At 45.3% G+C, this 19760-nt stretch overlaps 1 protein-coding gene across 2 annotated transcripts in view; it reads left to right on the top strand.

The window, feature by feature from the left end:
* The window catches only part of AZIN1 (antizyme inhibitor 1), a 1159916-nt gene that overhangs the window by 970120 nt on the left and 170036 nt on the right, over positions 1-19760 (top strand). For both annotated transcript variants that reach the window (XM_069621462.1, XM_069621463.1), the window contains exon 10: positions 7479-7591. In XM_069621462.1, the coding sequence (XP_069477563.1) occupies positions 7479-7591 (113 nt within the window). The remainder of the gene's footprint in view (positions 1-7478; positions 7592-19760) is intronic.

Raw genomic sequence — 19760 nt, 5'->3', positions numbered from 1 at the left:
TCACCGCAGTGACTAACATACTCTTAGTCCTTAGTCCCCTTTCCTCCATACGTCCCACCATCCTCACCCCCCCCCCCCTATTAATACTGGTGTCATTAGGCAATGATAAATATTGTCGATGCGTCAATGGGGACTGAAGAGTGGCGCGGGTGGGCGATGTCAGGGTAGTGCATGCTCCCAGAGCCGCACCCCCATGCGCCTCTGAATTTAAAAGGGAAGGCGGTTTTTCTGCTGAAAAAGGTTCCGTCTCCCGTCCCTAGGAAGGGACGCCCCATACAGTATGGAGGAAAGTGGACTAGTAACCACTGTGAGTAACTTATAATTTTTCTTTGTTCATCACTTGGAGAGTTACAGCTTCTGTTTCAATCCAGACCTGCACCTGCAGCGCCTGTGCACTTTGAAGCTGAACTGCAAGGCAAAGTTTGTATGCAGTACGCTTTGGGACCACTACACACAACTAGGACTACAGGTGTAAGCAAAACCAACCTTTGGTATAAGTATACTACACAGTTTTTGGTAGCGGGATGAGCAGCCAGGCTTATCTCGAGAGGGAATGTGAGCTTGTAATGAGGTTACACAGAGGTCTACAATCACAAGTATTCAAATACTCTAATACTGAAGGTTTCTTGGTAGAATACTTATTTATTACACAGTCAGAAAACATTCACTGAATAAGGCAATCAATATCACACGAAAATATCCTACAGTACTTCACACTATCAGGTTCTGAGGCATTTAAACAACTTTAAAGGAGGAGCATAATGGCACTCAAAGCATTTTAAAGTAGGAGCAAAAAGGCATAAGTTAATAAAACGAATAATAGTTACTCTTAAACAGTGCAAATAGTTTGAGTTCACCAGAGGAGTGATTCCAATGCAATAGATAGGCCAAAGTCAATGGGCTAGAGTCTTGTATAAGAAAAACGGTTCTGGTAGTTTAAACGGAAACGTCTTTGCCACGTTTCTCAGAAGTAGTTCATAGAAGAAAGGTTTGTGTGTCTGGTCACAAGCTGACTAGGCCTGTAAATTGCCGAAGTTTCAAGCACTTTTGCAGTGAGAGGCAAGTCTCTCGGTTGGGTTTTCACAGTACCTTATATTGAAGAAAAAGATGCAGCTGAAGACTTTTGTTCCTGGCAGTTCCTGCAGATCTCGCTGTTCCTGAGCCTCAGTCGTGGGGACAAGAGGGAGGACGTCGGGGGACTTGTGCACTGGACAGGGACTGGTTGCAAAGCTGGTAAACTGGCAAATCTTCAATTCCTGTAGCTGTCGTCAAGCACACAAACTGGTGTCCTTCTCCCTGGCTATTCAGTTTCCTGCAGCACGCTGAGGAAAATACAACCCGCTCCGAGAATGTTGTCCGGGTCGCTTATGAATTGATTGGTCCTACCAACTCAACGAGAGAAGTCGTCCTTGAAGGGCTTCTCTGTCGAGATGAACTTGGCGATTCGGACCTGCAGCAGGGCTTCACCGGGCAAACCAATGGTCCAGGAGTTGCAGCAGGCGTCCTTTCAAGTTCTTCTTCAGATTCCTTCGTCCAGTGGTCGACTGTCTTCCAAGCCAAAAAGTTCGCCTTTTATGCAGTTTTCTCCCATTCATTCCAGCCTAGCTGTCAGTCACCCAGCAGGGTAGCTGTCCTTGCCGGACTGCCAGCCAAACAATCACTTAAGAGTGCATTCCTGTCTCCTAGACAACTAAGCACAGGGAGGTTCGGGCAACTCCCTCGCTTCCTGCCCCTGCCAGACACCCTGGAGCCAAAGGCTGGCTTCACTCGTGAATCCAGCCAAAGGCAAAATCAACAAAAGGACCAAACCTTGTTTGGCACGCAGAGCAAATCTCAAGAAGGACCTTTGCACAAAGAAATGACGAAAAAAGACGACGGGCCATTTTGACAAAAATGGGGCCATTTTGACAAAAATGGCACCCTTGGGTGCATTACTGCTGCTGCAAACGCAGCTCGCGGTAAATGCACACCACAGTAGCTAAAAGTAAACCACTGCCACCAGCCATTCATCGAGGAAAGGGTAACATAAAATTACTTGAGAAGCTAGACAAAGGGGATCCTAAGTAACCCCTCCAGCACCCTATTGTTAGTGTGTGCTAGGTCTAGAAAGTTACAAGTGTAAGCAAAGTCAATTTCACTTCAATGCTCTTGCAAACAGTAGTTTATCCAAGAGAAGGTATTTATTTAAACCTGGGGAAATCTGAAAGCCTTCCCTGTGCCACTGCACTGAAGGCGATGTGTGACACAATGTAAAAGATGCCTTTGCAGTTTCTTGGACTCCACAACCAAGAGAAACCCAGTGTTCAAAATCATATTAAAATAATGAGAGTGGGGGAAAAGGGTCTCACACTCTCCAGTTTAAAAATTCAAGTCCTCAAAATCCAGTAAAGTTGCTGGGGGTCTCTAAGGTAGAGAGGAATTTGCACATTTCTGAGAAGTCTCCCTAACAGTCCTCGATCATCCAAGAGGTGCTACGCAACCTGTACACTTGAGGTGGGTCTATTCCCGGAGTAAGTGTTGCTTCTGTTGAGCCTTGCCACCTCCTGTGGTTGTGTATTTGTACTGCTGTGATCTATTTTCATGAGCATGTGAATCCATGCCATATCCCATGCTGGAGAGGGTTTACGTTACTTACCTGTAGCTCTTGTTCTCCAGCATGGGTCTTACCAAATCTGAAGATGGCCACCAGGGGTGGAGTTTAGGGAGAGGACTGTCATTGGATGTGGACTGTATGACCCAAAAGACAGTGATTGGTTTAGAGGAGAAATAGTCGACCGGGAAAATTCATGAGCATGTGAATCTATACCAGACCCATGCTGGAGAACAAGAGTTAAAGGCAAGTACCTTAAACCTTAGTATTGCTGGAGGAAGAACCAAGCAAAGGCATTTACAAATAAGTTATATTTCTTTGAGTTGTCAGAGTGGCCAATCATCCTGACTAAGACAATCATTGTGGTTACTGAGGAACTAAGAACCTATTAAAGGAAGAAGACGAGCTGTATATCTTCTGTGTTGGAGCTTTCTGTTGACAAGTTGAAATTGCATCAAACTATATTGGAACTTTGTTACACATCAGGATTTCCTTGTGTTCTTTTCTTGTACTCTTAAGCAGAATCACTTTTAAACCTGGGGAAGGAGTTTGCCCAGGTTATGAAGAGAGACTGTGAATTCAATTCTTATTATTTTGAACTGCAATGCATTTCCTTGTTTGTTATACATATGAATGTGTGGGACAGATCTTATTTGTTAATGTGTTTCCTTTAGTTTATTTTAGTCGGGGAAATCCTAGTCTGGGTCTGTATAGTGAGGCTTTCATCCAACTTTCTAATATAATAAAATGGCATTTGTTGTAAAAACTTTACAACGTGGTCTGCCTCACATTTCTGACCCTTCACACTTAGTTCTCGGCCACCTTTCAATAAATGACCTTCGCATAGTCACCAGTGATCATTTTTATTAGTTTGTACAGTTTTGTTATTATAGTCATGGTCCTTTTTGTTTCTTTTCTTGTATCCTTACAGAAGGGTTGATCCTTTTCTCTGTGCCTGGTAAACTTAATCAACAATTATCCTTTCCTTCTATGTTATTTCCTGACTTCCCTGATTAATTCATAGTGTTTGATTTCCCTCTTCTCTTGGTCGGGAGGTTTCTTTACAAATGTCCACTTGTTCTCAGGTTTCTCTTTTAGCACCTGTTCTTTTCTTTCACGGATTATTTTTTGGTATGAATTGTCATGAAATGGGTCACTCTCAAAGTATTTCTTTCAGTTCTTTGCCCTGGCTTTACAACACTCCTCTCTAGATTAAGGCTAGTAGGAGTATTTCAACGACGAGTATGAGCATTCTAATAATACTTCTCATTCACTCGCCCGTTATCCCGTTACCTTCATTGTTTAGGGTTAACTTCACCAGGTTTGTTTGTTGAGGATCGGCCTCCTTTCCTCTGAATCTGGCATCTTGGATCTTCTCGCCTGCGTCTCTTCTGTCGTCGTGGATGGCGCTCTGGTTTCTATGGTACCGGCTTAACTTGAATCTGCCATGGCAGAATGGTTTCGGCATCTCTGGAGTCAGCATGTGTCTCTTTGAAACTTGAAGGCTCTTTGTTTATTTCCCCAGGCTTCTCCCCTTTCTAGATTGAAGTAGCCGTGGGGCTTCCCCCCATTTCATTTGTGAATGCTCTTCTCCACACATCCTCTTCTTTGTCCCAGTAGAGTTGGGGCTTTCAGGGAGGTTTTCAATTTCATGTTATGATAAGTCATTTATAACACGCCTGTACACAAGTGTTTCTAGGTGCGACCCAATAACATATATTGGCCTTCTCTTCACAGATGTCATCTGGAAGGTTAAAAGATGTGACTTTGGCAGTTCCTCCAAGGAGTATCACCCAGTGAGGTCCCACTTGCCTCTGCCCCTAGGGTGGGTATTGCGGAGCAGACTCCCCTCATGAAGGAGCTGGGGGGTGGTTCTCCCTGAGTAGAAGGGACTCATTCCTGCAATTCGTCACAGCACTTATAAAAGTTTATTCAGTGATACAAAAGCATCTCCATTGCACTCCACTGTAAGGTGCTGTGTGCAATGTAAAAATATAAGAATTCAAAAGGGAAACTATTTTCTGTAGGGCTAGTCAGTTTCCCCCTATCAAATGTGCAAAAGGCAACTGATGCTGAAGGCTTTACGTCTTCAAAAAGGCAGGTCAGGGTAAAAAGCAAAGCAAAAAGTTATGGAGGGAAAGTTGCAAGAAGAAAATCTTTCTTAATATTGGAATACTTTGAAACTAACCTCTGAAGTAGATTGGCTGATCTTGCTAACGGAACAGTCTCGTCTGGATAAATTAGTATATGGGCACATCTACCCAATATCCTTGAGACATCGAAAGTTGCTTCTATCTGATACTTTCCACGAAACTGCAAGACTGTATTCTTGACAGAGCAACTTTCTGGCAGGAAACGATGATTCTGTAACGAGATCATATCTGAAGGAACAGTCCTTCAGAATCTTCTACCGAGTACTCCAGATAAGATTGTACTCCTTTTTTTAACCTTGGAGTGTAAATGCAATTTCATGAGAGTAAAACATATATTTTTCTCTTTCATAAGAGTAAACATTTTGTAACATCCATCTAATGTGTACATTTAGTTAAACCTGTATAGAAAACATATAAAACAATACAAGGAAAAGTGGTGTGGTCTACTGGGTAAACTTCAGATTTGGGAACAATATGAGTTAAATTCTGATCCCTGCTTGCCCACTTAACCACGACTGTGTGATCTTGGACAAATTACTTTAGCTTTCTTTATTTCAGTTTACTCAATTGCCAAACAAGTGTGATTAGAAATACACTGTGCACCAGTATAATAGAGTGCATTGCATTTAAAAGATTGGTTAGTAATGGAGGGGTGGCACAGTCTAGCGGTGAAGGGGCAAACGTGGGAACTGGGAAATATAATTTTTGATCCCAGCTAGCACATTTCATCAGAACAGTCGGATCATGGGTAAATGGTTCTATCTCAGTGTGCTTCCCATGTCCAGGAAAATGAGTGCTTCGATGCAAACTGAACACTGATATACAAAGGAAATACTATGTTAAAAAGTAAATAAGGAAAGGTGGCAAAATAACAGGCCTCACAATTTGAAGGTCGAGTATTATTATAGGCATCGTTCAGATGTAGTAATCACTGCCCCTAGATTTAATTTTACATCCCTGAAATTTAAGGACTCGGAGTAGTGAGATGTTAAGTCACTGTGCTTTTTGTTTTGTTAGTCGGTATTTGGGTTTTAGTGTACATTACCGATCCATTTTTATTAACCTGCTGCATCCTAAGCTTTTCAGTAAATATTATTTATAAGGATACCATGGCCCCACCCATCATCGCAATATAGGAATTTGTGTACCCTCCCTGTGATGTCATTGAGGGAGTCAAAGGTCGTGTTTTGTCTGGTTCGCAGCCCCATTTATTTTGGTGAAATAATGCCAATGGTTCTAATCCTAGTGTTCCACTTTTCCCCAAATTGTGTGATATTGGCACATAGATATTCACCCTCTGCTTCTATTTTCCTGTGTGACAAAGGTGGGGAAGCTTAAAAATGTCAAAGATATTGAAAGGGGAGGAGCTATGGTGAAGTGACCTAACTGACATTGGAAATAAAATGTGTAGATCATAATCTTATCCCTATTTGACCAAAATGCTTTGATATTGTGCATATCGTTTAGTTCCCTCATCAAACCTTTTTTCCTTTTGATTTGACATGACAAATGTCTTCAGTGCACACGAATAAGCAACTATATTTCTTCCCCACATTTTACAGTTGTTGGGTGTAAATAGCCAACCGTTCACATCTTTGACTGTATTGGAGCAGGAGCGGACATGTGCAGTTAGCTTAGTCATGAAAACTGTTGCTATCTGAGCTGTCGTTTATTTGCGATTTAAACTCATGAACTTTTATTTTGCCTATGTCTGTTATGTGCTCCCTTGAACACTGTAATACAGAGGTTTGACAAGCATGAAATGTTTCCCGCAGTGTGAAATCCATCACAAACCTGGTACCCTGGTTGTGGCATATTTTCAATACCTATGTAGCACACCGTGATCCAGTGAATGCCGCTTTTTTAAGTTGTGAAGTGACTTTCCTTATAGTCCAGAAGAAGTCTTCACAAGGTTACAACACACACGTTTCAGTGTCAATTGAATGGAAGTGTTTTCAATTTAATGTAAATGCTTATTTGTCCATGCTGGAACTAGTGATTTGTTTAAAGGGAGCTGCAGGCACTCTGTTAGGAAGGGAGCAAATGATCAGTAGCCTAAAGGTTACCACTACGTTTTTTATTTGGGAGTAACCCTTTATGGGTGGTTAGCCCTGATGGTTGTGCATGAATTAACCAAATTTTAAAAATGAATGGCGAAATGATTGAATTTATTTGGTCAAAAAACGAAATTCCTACTTACTTTTGCCACTTTTTTTTTCGATAATGCTTGGGAAGACCCTGCACAACCCCCTCCATCCCTACCTTAACTAATACCCTTACCCTACACCAGACCTATATTTTAATAAAAAGTTAACAACATTTTGAAACAAATCGCCCAAAGAAATTTGGTCATTTCTTCCTCGTTTGTGTTGGATTCGGTCATTTCTACGGATACAGCCCTGATGGGTTAGTGGGCTGCAGGGAGGTTGGACCCCTGAAACTGGTCTTTGGTGAGGTAAAGAGTCTGTCCCCAGTTATCAGCATGTGGATTGGTCGGGTAGCTAGGGGATTTTTTGAATGGGGCCTTGGGTAAACCCACCATCCACAACTTCAACTGCACGTTTTGTTGCTTTTAAGGTACTTTGTAGAATATGTATTCTACAATAAAATGTCAAAGCATTTTCTTTGCTTTAAGATGTTCATTGTCTGATATGAAGAATTTAAAAAATGTTAGTTGTAAATTTTTTGTTTGTAACAAAAGTTCCACCAATTATCTATTAACACTTTGTTTTTAGATGAGCAGACAAATCATGACCCTGCTTTCCTGTATTACATGAATGATGGAGTATATGGCTCATTTGCAAGCAAGTTGTCGGAAAACTTAAAGACCATGCCAGCAGTGCATAAGGTATGATTTAATTATATGCAAGTCTTAAGATAGGGTTCCATTGCTTTGCATTTTTCAAACTTTGAAACCAGAATACTGTTGTGCCCCTCCTCGCGCATTTAGCATAACTGGCAACAGCAACTAGATCCCCACCTCCTTTATTATGATTATATGAGTGTTTATTGAGCACAGACCTAGCTTCAGAGAGCAACTGATTTACAAGTCATAGTGAGACGTATACAGTGAGGGAAGTAGAGATGCAAGGGATTGGGAGTTAACAGTGGAGGAGGGTGGGTAATCTGCCAGCATGGAATCTACAAGCAACTAGGGCGAGAAATTGCGGGGGTGGGGCTTGCCCAATCCCTCCTAATGCCATTTATGATGTTATGAAAGTCGATTTCTCCAACATTGGATGTTTCATAGATGGACATGATTTGAATACTTCCCTGTCAGACGGGGGTTGGCATTTTGGTCTTTAACCCTGGGTGCGTGGAGCGGCTCTAGATGGAGTCTCAGTAGACCATATTCAGAGCTGTGAATTCATTTGTGTTGCCCTTTTTCCCCAATGCGGAGAAATGTGCGTCACATATGAATCTATTGAAGATTTCAACAACTAAGAACCACAGTTAGTCATGGATCTCTTTTTCTCTTTCTTTGGATCATTTGTCGATTCTCAGGCTTGAAATAGGTTTTTAAGAAGTATAGACACATGAGTTTGAGCTTAGAGATGTACACCCAACGCTCTTCCCACTACAAGAACTGCTAGACTCATGCAACAAAGCTGGATCACTGGAAGATACGTTCCCCCTCCTTTTAATTTATGTGCCTGGCTGACTGTACACAGTACCACTGTCAGTTACCTCATAACTGCTGTGGAACATGCTGGCCAGATCCCAGGTGTCCTTGTGGTAGAGAGCCAATGTTCAGATGGATTTTCAGAATCAGCCATGTGTACAGATTGAGAGGCCACCCTGTTCTGGTGAACTGGGACAACACCTAATGTCTAGTGTGGACGATGTGGATTCTTTAATGACATTTTACCTTGTCTTTATTAAAGAAATAAGAATAAGGCCTATCTTTCCCTATCGCTGTGGGGTGTTCCCTACCTACTTTACTAACTACAGTGATCGACTGTTGTCTCTGAATGTCCAAAAATAAGTCCACCAACGCAAAAAATGAAACAAATATTATTGGACCTCATCACTTATAGAAACAAAAATAAGGGCAAGACAATAACTCCCATCTCCTGCGGGGAGCTTTCCACACTTGTCTTCTTATTTACAAATAGCTTCTTAATTAATATACAATTCTTCAATAGTCTTAAGCGACGCTTATCAGTTTGTGTAACTCTTTCCTCAGGTTGGTATATTTACTTTCCACTTTTGGAGTACCTGTCCTTGACTGAGGTTAATATATCATAAAGACTACCTTGGCCTACAGTTCCTCATACTTTCTTCTTCTCTCTTGCTTCCCCTTCTACTTTTGGCAAAGGATTTGATTTCCCCTCTTTCCAGGGTAGAAATATACCTGCTTACTCATTCGTCCCCTCCTCTTTCCTCCATCCTTGTGGGCGTCCTCTGGCATGGGGACGATACTGGAACATTTGGCAGCAAAAAGAGAGCTTCCCTTTTAAATGTGGTATAGCGTGCAGCCCTGGTTGTGGGACTGCCCAGTAGCCCACCACCCGGCACCTCACCTCTGTCTCTTTTTCCTCACAGATGGGAACGGACCTTGCTGCTTGCGCAGGAATCCCTTTTCAGTGCCACAAGCGCGTCCCTGTTTTTTTGTCTTCTAATCATTTCACCTACCTATGGTGTCTTGCCTCCCCAGCACATGTCAGTTGCAGGAGGCTTCATGAGGTATACATTGTGCAACCATTCCTTTCTGGCATCGGAACCCCATGCACTCTGTTTTTGGTACTTCGGACCCGATCACTGTTGTGATGGGTGCGCAGCATGCAGCTCCCTTGTGTCACATTCCTTGAAGAATAGGCTCTCACTGGAGCAAGATCCACCATACTTCACCTCCGAACCATCTGAATCACTTTGTGTCGTGGGCATCCCGCCATGAGAAGGTCACTTGTTCTCCAAGGCACCCCGGCTCAGAGACTCCTTCCCTGGGTTGCCGGCTGATGGGGGTCACCCAGACCCAAGGATGGGCGTAGGACCGAGGCCTTTAAGGCAATCGGCCCCCACATTGGGTTCTAGTTCCAGGCGCATGTCTGAGGCGCAGTGCCGCGCCAAGACTACCAGAGCTACAGCTGAGGGCAAAGGGCCTCCCTGAGCTTCCTCCAAGGTCAGCTCCACGAGGGATAAGTCGACTGCCAGTCACCCGACTGAGGGCCCACGGCCTACCGGAGCCCTTGCTGAGGTCAGCTCAAAGGCTTCTGGGTTGGGTTGTAAGCAGGCCTCTGCGATGTCGGACCCCACACGGGACCCAGGGCTTTCACTCCTTATGAACCCTGGGCGTGGCTCCAACACACAAAAGGGTAGACAAACATGCTGAAGAGGCTGCACGTTCAGTGGCCATTTTAAAACACAGACATCAGACCTCCGGGCTGCACCCTCTCCTTCGGAGTGGGCAGCTCGGGGCAGATCCAGTCAGCATTCTTTGGTGCTCAGCTCTGGCCCACAGTCTTCAGGGAAACCGGTCACCACAAGGGTACGTCTATACCAGTCAGCCCTTTGGGCACCAATCGCGGGTACCTAGACGTGCCAAACCGGACAGAAGGCCATGCATGGCATGTCTGAAGGCCGGCACCCTCCTTCTTTGTGCTCTAACCCCTCAGCGTGCGAGGATAAGCTCTTTGAGCGCGTCCTCATTCTCATGCGGTCGCAGAGTGTCGGAGTGTTTTGCCAAAGGACTAAGACTGCAAAATCCAATGGAAGGTCTGTGCCGAAGCAAGCAGTCTTCCTATGGTGGTTACAGTGTTGAGTGTGGAAGAGGTGGAGCCTCTGCATTAAAACACCGGCCTCACGGAGCGCGTGTTTGGTGTGAGGCGTGCCGGGGCCGATACAGATAGCTCCAGCCAACAAAGAACAATCAGTAAGTGAGTCGGCACCCTCTAAATTTGTGAACAAAGGAGGTGTCTGCCCCAATAAAGCCTAGCATCGCGATTGCTGCACAGTTTCACAATGCAACCACTAAAATCACTAATTATTTTGGCCTCCACCTGATAATAAAAATGGTGATGTACGCAAAGGAGGGAAAGCAAGTGGTGACCAGGTGGTTAATCTTCTGTCAAACAATGTTTGCCGTTAGAATGAGGTAAAGTGACGGCTTTACAAAGCCTGTGTACTGAGTTGAGGGTGCCGGCTGAGCTGCAGAGATTATCCGTCTCACCTTGTTTGACGGGACTTATTGAAGAAACAATTGTTGGAGTGCATGAAAGTGCTACTCTAGACAGCGATCAGTCAGGCTCGTATACTCAGGATGAAATTGATCAGCTCAATGTAGACTATGAAACAACCCCTTTCGCATCAGAAATTGTATTGAAACAATGCATTCTTTTATCAAATGAGTTAGCTATCCACTCGCTAATGCCAAATCAGATTTTGATCAAGGAGCAAAAAGCGTGCAAAATGTAATGTATAATTATGGAAGTCCCTCGAGCGAGCCACATACTATAATAGGGTGGGCCCGTCTAATGTGGACAATCAGCTGGAGGGTGATCCATTAGAATCAACGATCTTTGATCAGCAAAAGGAATCAACTGTAGCCTCGCCAATGTCCCGGAGAGAAAGGAGACGAAGAGCAAAAAGACGAGTTAGTTCATAATAAGCAAACAGTGGTCAGTATTGCCTCTAACTAAATAGTTTCTATAGGGTCGCAGAACAGCGTGCTGCCAACAAAAAAGGCACAGAAGAAAGCAGTAATATGTGCATGTAGGCAAATCATCAAAGTGGGGAATTTGACTTCCTGGCTGCTAAGTAAAAGGGATTGGAAAAAGGCGGTCTAAATGGCTTCCCTGGTGGTAAACAATATAAGTGTTGAAGAGGATACCAATACTTGAGAGCATTGACGAATCTATAACCTCTGAAATTGTGACTTTCACAGCGTCTGGAGGCGTGGGGAAGGTGAGCAATGCCTTGACAATTGTTGAACTAAGGTGAGGGCCTCGGGGAGAACAGTATTGCTTCAAAAAGAAGTGGTTACAAAGAAGCCAGATCTTCCTGCAATGAGTATCACAATCTCAAGACTGAAGACTGAGTGCTCCCATTAAATAGAGGAGCATTGCTAACTCTATTTGACCATCTGGATAATAGAGAATGAAGGTAACGTTCAATGTGCAGATCCAGAAACTTTAGAAGTCCAAGTCAAAGAAAGTATTCCTGTTCTCGGTTACAGAATTTATTGATCATAAAACAGGCTGCTCGCAGCTGCGGGCTGAGGGCAATGCGAACAATTGCGATGAAATGAGCGTAAATGGATGTAAACTGATGAGGAGAAAAAGAACACAAGTAAATGGATAATGAACACAAAAGGACAGGAAACTAGCGTATAAGAATTCAGTCTGTATAAAGACAGTATAGACACAAACTTACGGAGCGTAATGGTACTCTGAGAAGAGTAGTAACGTGAAGCTGTGCAGCCGAGTAGCTTGGATATAGTGATTCCGGTGTTCGGGGCGTGGTCTGGTCCGGAAGGCTAGTAGAGCTATGGAAGACTGGAAGCTGGGGCATGGTTCTGAAACAGCCATGTTGATAGAACATACAGTTGTCCAAACTGGTAGTCGGCACCTCTGCACTTGGGGGCTTTGCGAGACCGAAGAACTCATCACAATCTGTCTATAAACCTTACTGAATTCAGTGATCATGGCTTAGTGGCACTTGAGATGCCAAATTTTGAAGTTCAGGGTAAGAATGGGGGAAAGATAGGTGATGTTATAGTGATTAATGGGAAAAATAGTGGGATGGTCTGAGCGGAACATAGCGGCCATAACAATATTTCTGAGGCTTGTGGAATCTAAGATCACGTGCTGAGCATGTGTATAGGCTGACATCTAGTGGAAGCTGTGGAGTATTACAGTTGTTGTTTTGAAATTCTAAAAGGAACGTCAACAGGGCGTGCCAGTAATACTATCCCTAGTGTGACGTCCACTGTACCCATGGTCCTTCACGCGTCAAGGTCCCTCAGATTGTTTTTTTCCGTCATCGTAGACGGGCGCTATTTTGCAGAGTTCTCCTTTCGGCTTATTGCCATTGACGTTTGCAAATTATAGTTTTTCTTACTATCCTTTTATATTCAATATCACCGGCTGTCGATCATTTGACAGCAGTGAAACAACGATTGTCTAAGACTTCCGCCAGCGTATTTGTTCGGCTTTGGAAGGCTGCTTCGGGCTTTGGCCCACACAGTAGGCAGAGAAGGGGAGGACATTTAAGAATGCATTATCCGCTTTGCGTACACTACACTCGCCTAGCTGCTGTGTTAATCCGTTATGGATAGGACCCCTTTTAAATTTTGCCTTAAGTGCAACAAAATTTCTGTGGGTCGACAAACACCTTGTGTGTAACCTTTGTCTCCCTCGGTACCACGTCGAAGGGACCTGTCGGGCTTGTAGGCTCTTCAAACCCAAGACATTAAAGGACCGCTTAACTAAACGCTGGGCCTTCCACGCCACGCCATGCAGGTCGAGGCCACCATGGACGTGGAAGGGACTTGGAGCAACAGCAGCAATGCCACAGTATCCGACGGGGAGGGCGTTGGGGATACTCCGGTCTCCCAAGCGCAGGCCCCAGACCCCATCAGACAGGCCGGCGGCCGTGTTACGGGGACACCCGGCGGCAAGGTTGCTAGCACAACCCCTTCCACTAAACGCACAACCCACGGCCGAGACTTGACACGACAGTCGAAGAAGGCACGTCGTCTAGGGAAAGGTCTGTTGAATCTGTCCTCTGGGCACTCCAGATCCTGACTGTCGAAAGACAGAACAGACGTAGTTAGTAAATCCACCTTCGCACATCTGTAGACGAGGCATTGAATCTTTCAACTACCGAAGTTCGACTTTCTCTGCTGAAATCTGTAAAAAAAAATAAAAAAACTATCCAGGTGGGACTAGCCCATTTGGTAAAGAAACACGTCCCAGAAGGCCTAGTAAAGGTTAGGGAGTCTAAGAAAAACTAAGACCCCACAAAGGATAAAGAGACACATGAACAGGATTCCCTGTCTTCAGCGCTAAAAAAGAAGACAGTTGCCTCCTGAAATACATCTCACTCCTCAAGATTAAGGAGTTCCTTTACACCCTTCATACCCTCGGTCAATGCCTAGCTCTACCCAGTGGTCTTGGGGTTGGGGGGGGATATAGACCGGGTCATGAGAAGAATGACCTTCATGGTGAATTTGGGAGACTTCTCCCTTTTGAGTTAGTGGGACCAATCAACTCGACCCATAAGCCACCTGGATACCATTCTCAGAGCTGGTTGTATTTTCCTCAGAGTGCTGCAGGAAACCGAATAACCAGGGAGAGGGACACCAGTTTGTGTGCTTGACTACAGCTACCGGAATTGAAGATTTGCCAAGTGCCAGCTTTGACCAGTGCAGTGCAGGAGTCCTCCGACGTCCTCCCTCTTGTCCCCACGACTGAGGCTCAGGAACAGCGAGATCTGCAGGAACTGCCGAAGTATTCAGCTGCATCTTTTTCTTCATTGTAAGGTACTGTGAAAACCTGACTGAGGGAACTTTGGCAAAGACTTTTCCGTTTAACTATCCGAAGTGCTTTATCCTATACAAGACTTTAGCCCATTGACTTTTGCCTAACCTATTGCATTGAATTGGCCCCTCTGGTGAACTCAAACTATTTGCACTGTCTAAAAGTAACTGTAATGTTAGTTTTATTAACCTATACCTTTTTGCTCATACTTCAAAGTACTCGGAATGCCATTTTGGTGAATGTTTTAAAACTGACTGTTGAATAAATTAATAAGTGTTTAACCAAGAAACCTTGAGTATAAGAGTTTATTTGAATCCTTATGATTGTAGACATCGGTGTAACATCCTTACAGCTCACATTCCCTCTGCTACCAAAAACTGTTTACTACAGACTTATACCAAAGGTTAATTTTGCTTACACCTGTAGTCATAGTTGTGTGTAGTGATCCCAAAGGGTACTGCATACAAACTCTGCCTAACACAGACTCACCCATAGATAACCACCCGCTACTTAATGACGTGATGAGCATTTCCAAATAGCAACTCGGGCGACGCAACAAGAAACGATTTTGTGGACAATATCTTGGGAGACAAGAAGGCTGTCTCTCAATTCATACCCCTTCTGCGGTCTGTTCAGCGAAAGATACAACCCTCGCTGGAGACACCTAATCAGACACAGGCTGTTATCCCCCGTGTTGAGAAGCCATTCAAACCTGCCCCATCCAACCCTCTATATATGAGGACAGCTTAAGCCTGACTCTCTAGTTGTTACAACAACGAGAAAGAGCAGGGACACCCCTGACCACCTCCTGAAGCTCCTCTGGACAAGGAGAGCAAAAAACTGTATACAATGGCGAGGGAGGAAGTGGCATCTTCTGCTGCTTTTCAAGCTAGAATAGCTAATAACACCACTCTTTTAGCAAGTTATGACTGCCATAAATGGGATGAGGTTTCGGCCTTGTCATCGGCCCCAAAGCCCCTCAAGTCTTAGCTCTTGTGGCAGCAGAAGGCAGGACGGTTTCAAGCTGCATGTTGAAAACTTATCTTGACGCCGCAGACCATGCGGGAAGGATAATCGCAAAAGAAACTATTATTAAGTGTCACGCTTGGTTATGCCAATCCGGCTTCAAGCAGGAGACGCAAGCCACTCTTCTCAATATGCTCCTAGATCCTAACTTACTCTTTGGAAAGGCAGTTGAAGACAGCTAAAGAAGAATGATACACTGAAATCTTTGGGCCAATAAACCCACTGGCCAAAGGGGTAATAATTTCCGTTGCTCACACGGACAGAATTCCCAACGAGGTTCAAGCTAGAGTCAAAATCAAGGAACATCATGGGGGTAACAGTCAAGGCTAAGCCTCTCAAAGAGGGGTCCGCGCAGATCTCGCTGGCGGGGGAATGGCGCCTCCTCTAGAGGTGCTAACACACCTCTAACACAATCACTAGCTGCTCCATGTGCCCTCCCATACCTCTCCAGTAGCAGGGCGTATTTCGAACTTCACCCAAGCATGGGAGGGAATCACCTCAGACAAATGTGTGCTGTCCACCGCGGCAGGCGGTTATTGTGTGGAGCTCCTCCAGCGACTCCAGAACCATCCACCACGCCAGAAAATTCACTCCAAAGAAGACCAACACATCCTCCTCGAGGAAATCTCCATGGTGCTCCAAAAGAACGCCATAGAAGTGCCAAAGAAAGATCTAACCATGCGCCCAGTATTAGACTTACGCCCTGCAAACAAGTATGTCAAGCCACAAAAGTTCTGCATGACTATGCCACAAGAAGTGTAATCCCTCTGCTAAAGCATGGCGGATTACATGGCAACATTGGATATGAAATATGCTTATTTTCATATTTCAATGTTCCCAGCGCACAAACGATTCTTGCGGTTCAAGATCGCAAACCAGCACTACCAATTCAAAGTGCTACCCTTCGGAATGGCACCTGCACCAAGGGTATTCACGAAGGTACTGGCGATGGTGGCTGCGCACCTGCGCAGTGAGGCAACCCCAGTGTACCCTTACCTGGACGACAAACTGATTACGGGGGAGAGTCTGCAGGTTTGCAGGCAAAACATTCAACTAACCAATCAACCTTCTTTCAATTGGCCTTTTCAATAAATGAGAAAAAAAATCAAGCTTTTGCCAAGCACAACAAAACGGGAGGAGCTGTAATAAACTCAGAAGAGGGGCTTGGTCTTTCCATCAGAGGAAAGAGTCCAAAACATGCTACTGCAAATTCCAAATGATCAAGCCGGCAGCCAAATTAGCGTACACAAAGCTATGCGTTTACTAGGCATGATGGCGTCTTGCATTAACCTGGTGCCACACGCGCATGCCTGCGAGCCATGTAGGAGTGGTTGGCGAAACAATGGTCTCAGGCAAGCGGTCAGTGGGACAATCTGGTGGTCGTTTCTCCAACACTAGTACAAAACCTTTGCTGGTGGACAAGAGAAAATCTGTTGAAGGGAAAACCCTTCCACGATCCAGAAGTACAGGCGATTGTCACAACAGATGCCTTGCTCGCCAGATGGGGGGGGGATGCGGGGGCTCCTTACCTTCATCACACAGCTCAAGGTCTGTGGACTCATGCTATGGCGCAGAACTGCATCAATCTGCTGGAACTACTAGCGATGTTCAAAGCCCTTCAAACGTTTGAGATACACCTGATGAACCAGGCAGTGCAAGTCCCCACGAGAGCACTACAGCGATGTTTTACATCAACAAACAAGGGGGCACACGTTCTCCAAATCTGTCCAGGCAAGCGCAACAAATTTGGAAATGGGCACTCAAACGGAAAATATTCCTGTCATCTCAGCATGTTCCAGGGGAACTCCGCTCTCTGGCCGACTCTGAGCAGAGATCCCCCTACCAGAGGAACACGAGTGGCGACTAAACTCAGAAGTTGTAGAGCAACTCTTCTCTCAATGGGTGTCATGGCCACAGAACACTAAAACCACACCATCTAGTGTTAGGGGCAATGGGTCACTTGATTCACTTATGTCCCTTTGGGACCCATAAACACAGCCTTTGGCGCCAGGCTAATATAGAGATGTGAGCAGGAACACTATTTCAGTGCAGGAGTGCTTTTATTTTACAAGAACTTTCCTGGAGCTGAAAGCCTTTATTCCAGAGAACATCATGTGCTGACTCATCGGGTGTGGCTCCCTAAGCCTGGTCTTCATGTGCTGACTCATCGGGTGTGGCAGGCAGGCTGAATCTGGTGGGTGTGGCTTCAGAAGCTCAGCTATATAAGCTGCTCCATCCTTAAAGCCGGTGCTTCGCATAACTGTGCACTCCCGTGCAATGTGACGCTCACCGCCGCTTGGACCAGTTTACTTACCCTTGAAACCAGGCGTTCTCCTGCATTCTGGCCTCCAGGAAAACAGTGCTTCATTGCTTCATCTGCAGACTCATATCCTGACATCCAGTGATCTTGATCCCGACGCTGCAGCACTGCACTCCGCATCCACGAACTCGGACCCTGTAAAGAAGAAGAAAGACAAGGTTACAACATCCGTCCTAGGGCAGCGCCGCATTTGAACCCCGCACGCCCCCTAATTAACAACTTATCAGCTACTGTACCGCTGCAGCTTCGTTCCTCATTCCCTCCGGCTGCCGTCTCAAGCTCTGCAGCTTCTGCCGGGCCGGCAACATCACCTGCAAGGGAAGAAAGCAAGAGCAAACCTCAAAAGTGGAACGGACAGCAATACAAGACAACAAACTTTATAATACAACAAAAACAAACAAGGAAAGACAAAGGCAAACAGGAACACTTACCTGAAGTATAGTGGCTTAGTCAAAGCAGGACTGGACTACCACGTGCAACGGACCAGTGAAGGAACTCAGTCCAGATCATACAAGCGCCCCTGCCAGAAGCAGCAGGATGGAGTGCTTGCCAAGACTAATCAACAGGTGATCTTTCAAGGAACAGCGTATCCCATGGGTACCAGGATTTGGGAGAAGGGGTCTGAAAGGGGATCAGGCGGCCAAGCTGGCATACTTTCGTCCCTATTCTCCATGCAGGAGCCGTCCCGAGCAGCATCACCTATTACCACCAGACACCACAAAAGCGCAGAGGGCGAAGTCGGACCCGAGTGACCTCACCCCCGGGAGGGCTGCAACCGTGCCCCAACCAACACCTCTGCAGAGACCAGGTGAGCGTAACAATGTGGCTTCCCCACAATAGACTTGTTCGCTACAAGCAAAAACAGTCAATGCCCAAACTTCGCAGCCAGGTTCCCCCAACCAGGCTCCAAGGGGAACGCCCTATGAATGAACTGGTCATGGAAATCTGCTTACGCTTAAACCCCTCCCCCCCCTAAAACCTCTCAGGAACAGGGTGATGAACAAGATCCACAAAACGGGTAACGCTCATCCTAGTTGCTCCTATGCGGGCAAGACAACCTTGGTATCCATATCTGCACAAACTGGCGATGTGCGATCAGATCAAACTCCTGTGCATGAAATGAACAGCCTGCTCACTCAACACGGGGGACTAACAGTGCACCTTCAACCTCACTCTTTGAACTTGGAAGTCAGAGTTCAGACATCTTAACCGATCACAAAGGTGTATGGATATTCTAAAAGAAGCACGAAAGCCTAACACTAGGCACTGTTACTTTGACAAGTGGAGGGGATTTGTAATTTGGTGCCAATCTAAACAAATTAACCCCATAGAATGTACACCATCACACATTATAAACTATATGCTCCACTTGCTAGACTCAGGGTTAGTATTCAACTTTTTAAAGGTCCACCTGGCGGCCTTGTCAGCCTAAACCACCTCCCACAACAAGGTCTTGTGGTGGAAGGTACCAGTCATCGAGGCATTCGTGGAGGGAGTAAAGAGACTCCACCCTCCAATCTCAAACCCGCCACCAGGATGGGAGCTCAATGTAGTACTCGCTAAGCTCACAGGACCTCCATTCGAGCCGATGCTTAAGTCAAGTCTTAAACACCAGACTTACAAGACTGCCTTCTTAGTGGATATTACTTCCATAAGAAGAGTTAGTGAATTACAAGCATTGTCGGTGCAGGATCCGTTCATTATCATAAACAAGAACAAACTGGTTTTACGTACTCATCCTAGATTCTCCCCTAAGTTGATCTCTAAATTTCCTGTAAACCAGTGCATTGAGCTCCCGGCCTTCTTCCACAACCCAAAGAGCTCAGCTGAGGTTAAACTTCACACACTTGATGTAAGGAGGGCGGTCCTTTACTATGTAAACAAGACTAGACTGCTAAGAAAACAGACCAACTGTTTGTCTCCATAGCACCGGGCAGAGAAGGGGATCATGTTTCTAAGAATGCTATTTCCAGATGGATAGTCGGGTGCTTAGAACTGTTCTATTCACTGTCAGACAAGACACTGCCTTTCACGCCAAGAGCTCACTCCACAAGGAGCACAGGAGCTATGCTGGCTTTCATTGCAAATGTCCCCTTAGACAGTATGTGCAAAGCAGCTACATGGAGATCAGTACACACTTTCACTCGGCACTATTGCATTGACACACATTCCAAGACAAATGCACAGGTGGG

This window comes from Ambystoma mexicanum, chromosome 5q, assembly GCF_040938575.1.
Source record: "Ambystoma mexicanum isolate Mex_15411 chromosome 5q, UKY_AmexF1_1, whole genome shotgun sequence".
In the NCBI taxonomy this organism is placed as follows: Eukaryota; Metazoa; Chordata; class Amphibia; order Caudata; family Ambystomatidae; genus Ambystoma; species Ambystoma mexicanum.
This window is presented reverse-complemented; position numbering and strand designations above follow the sequence as displayed.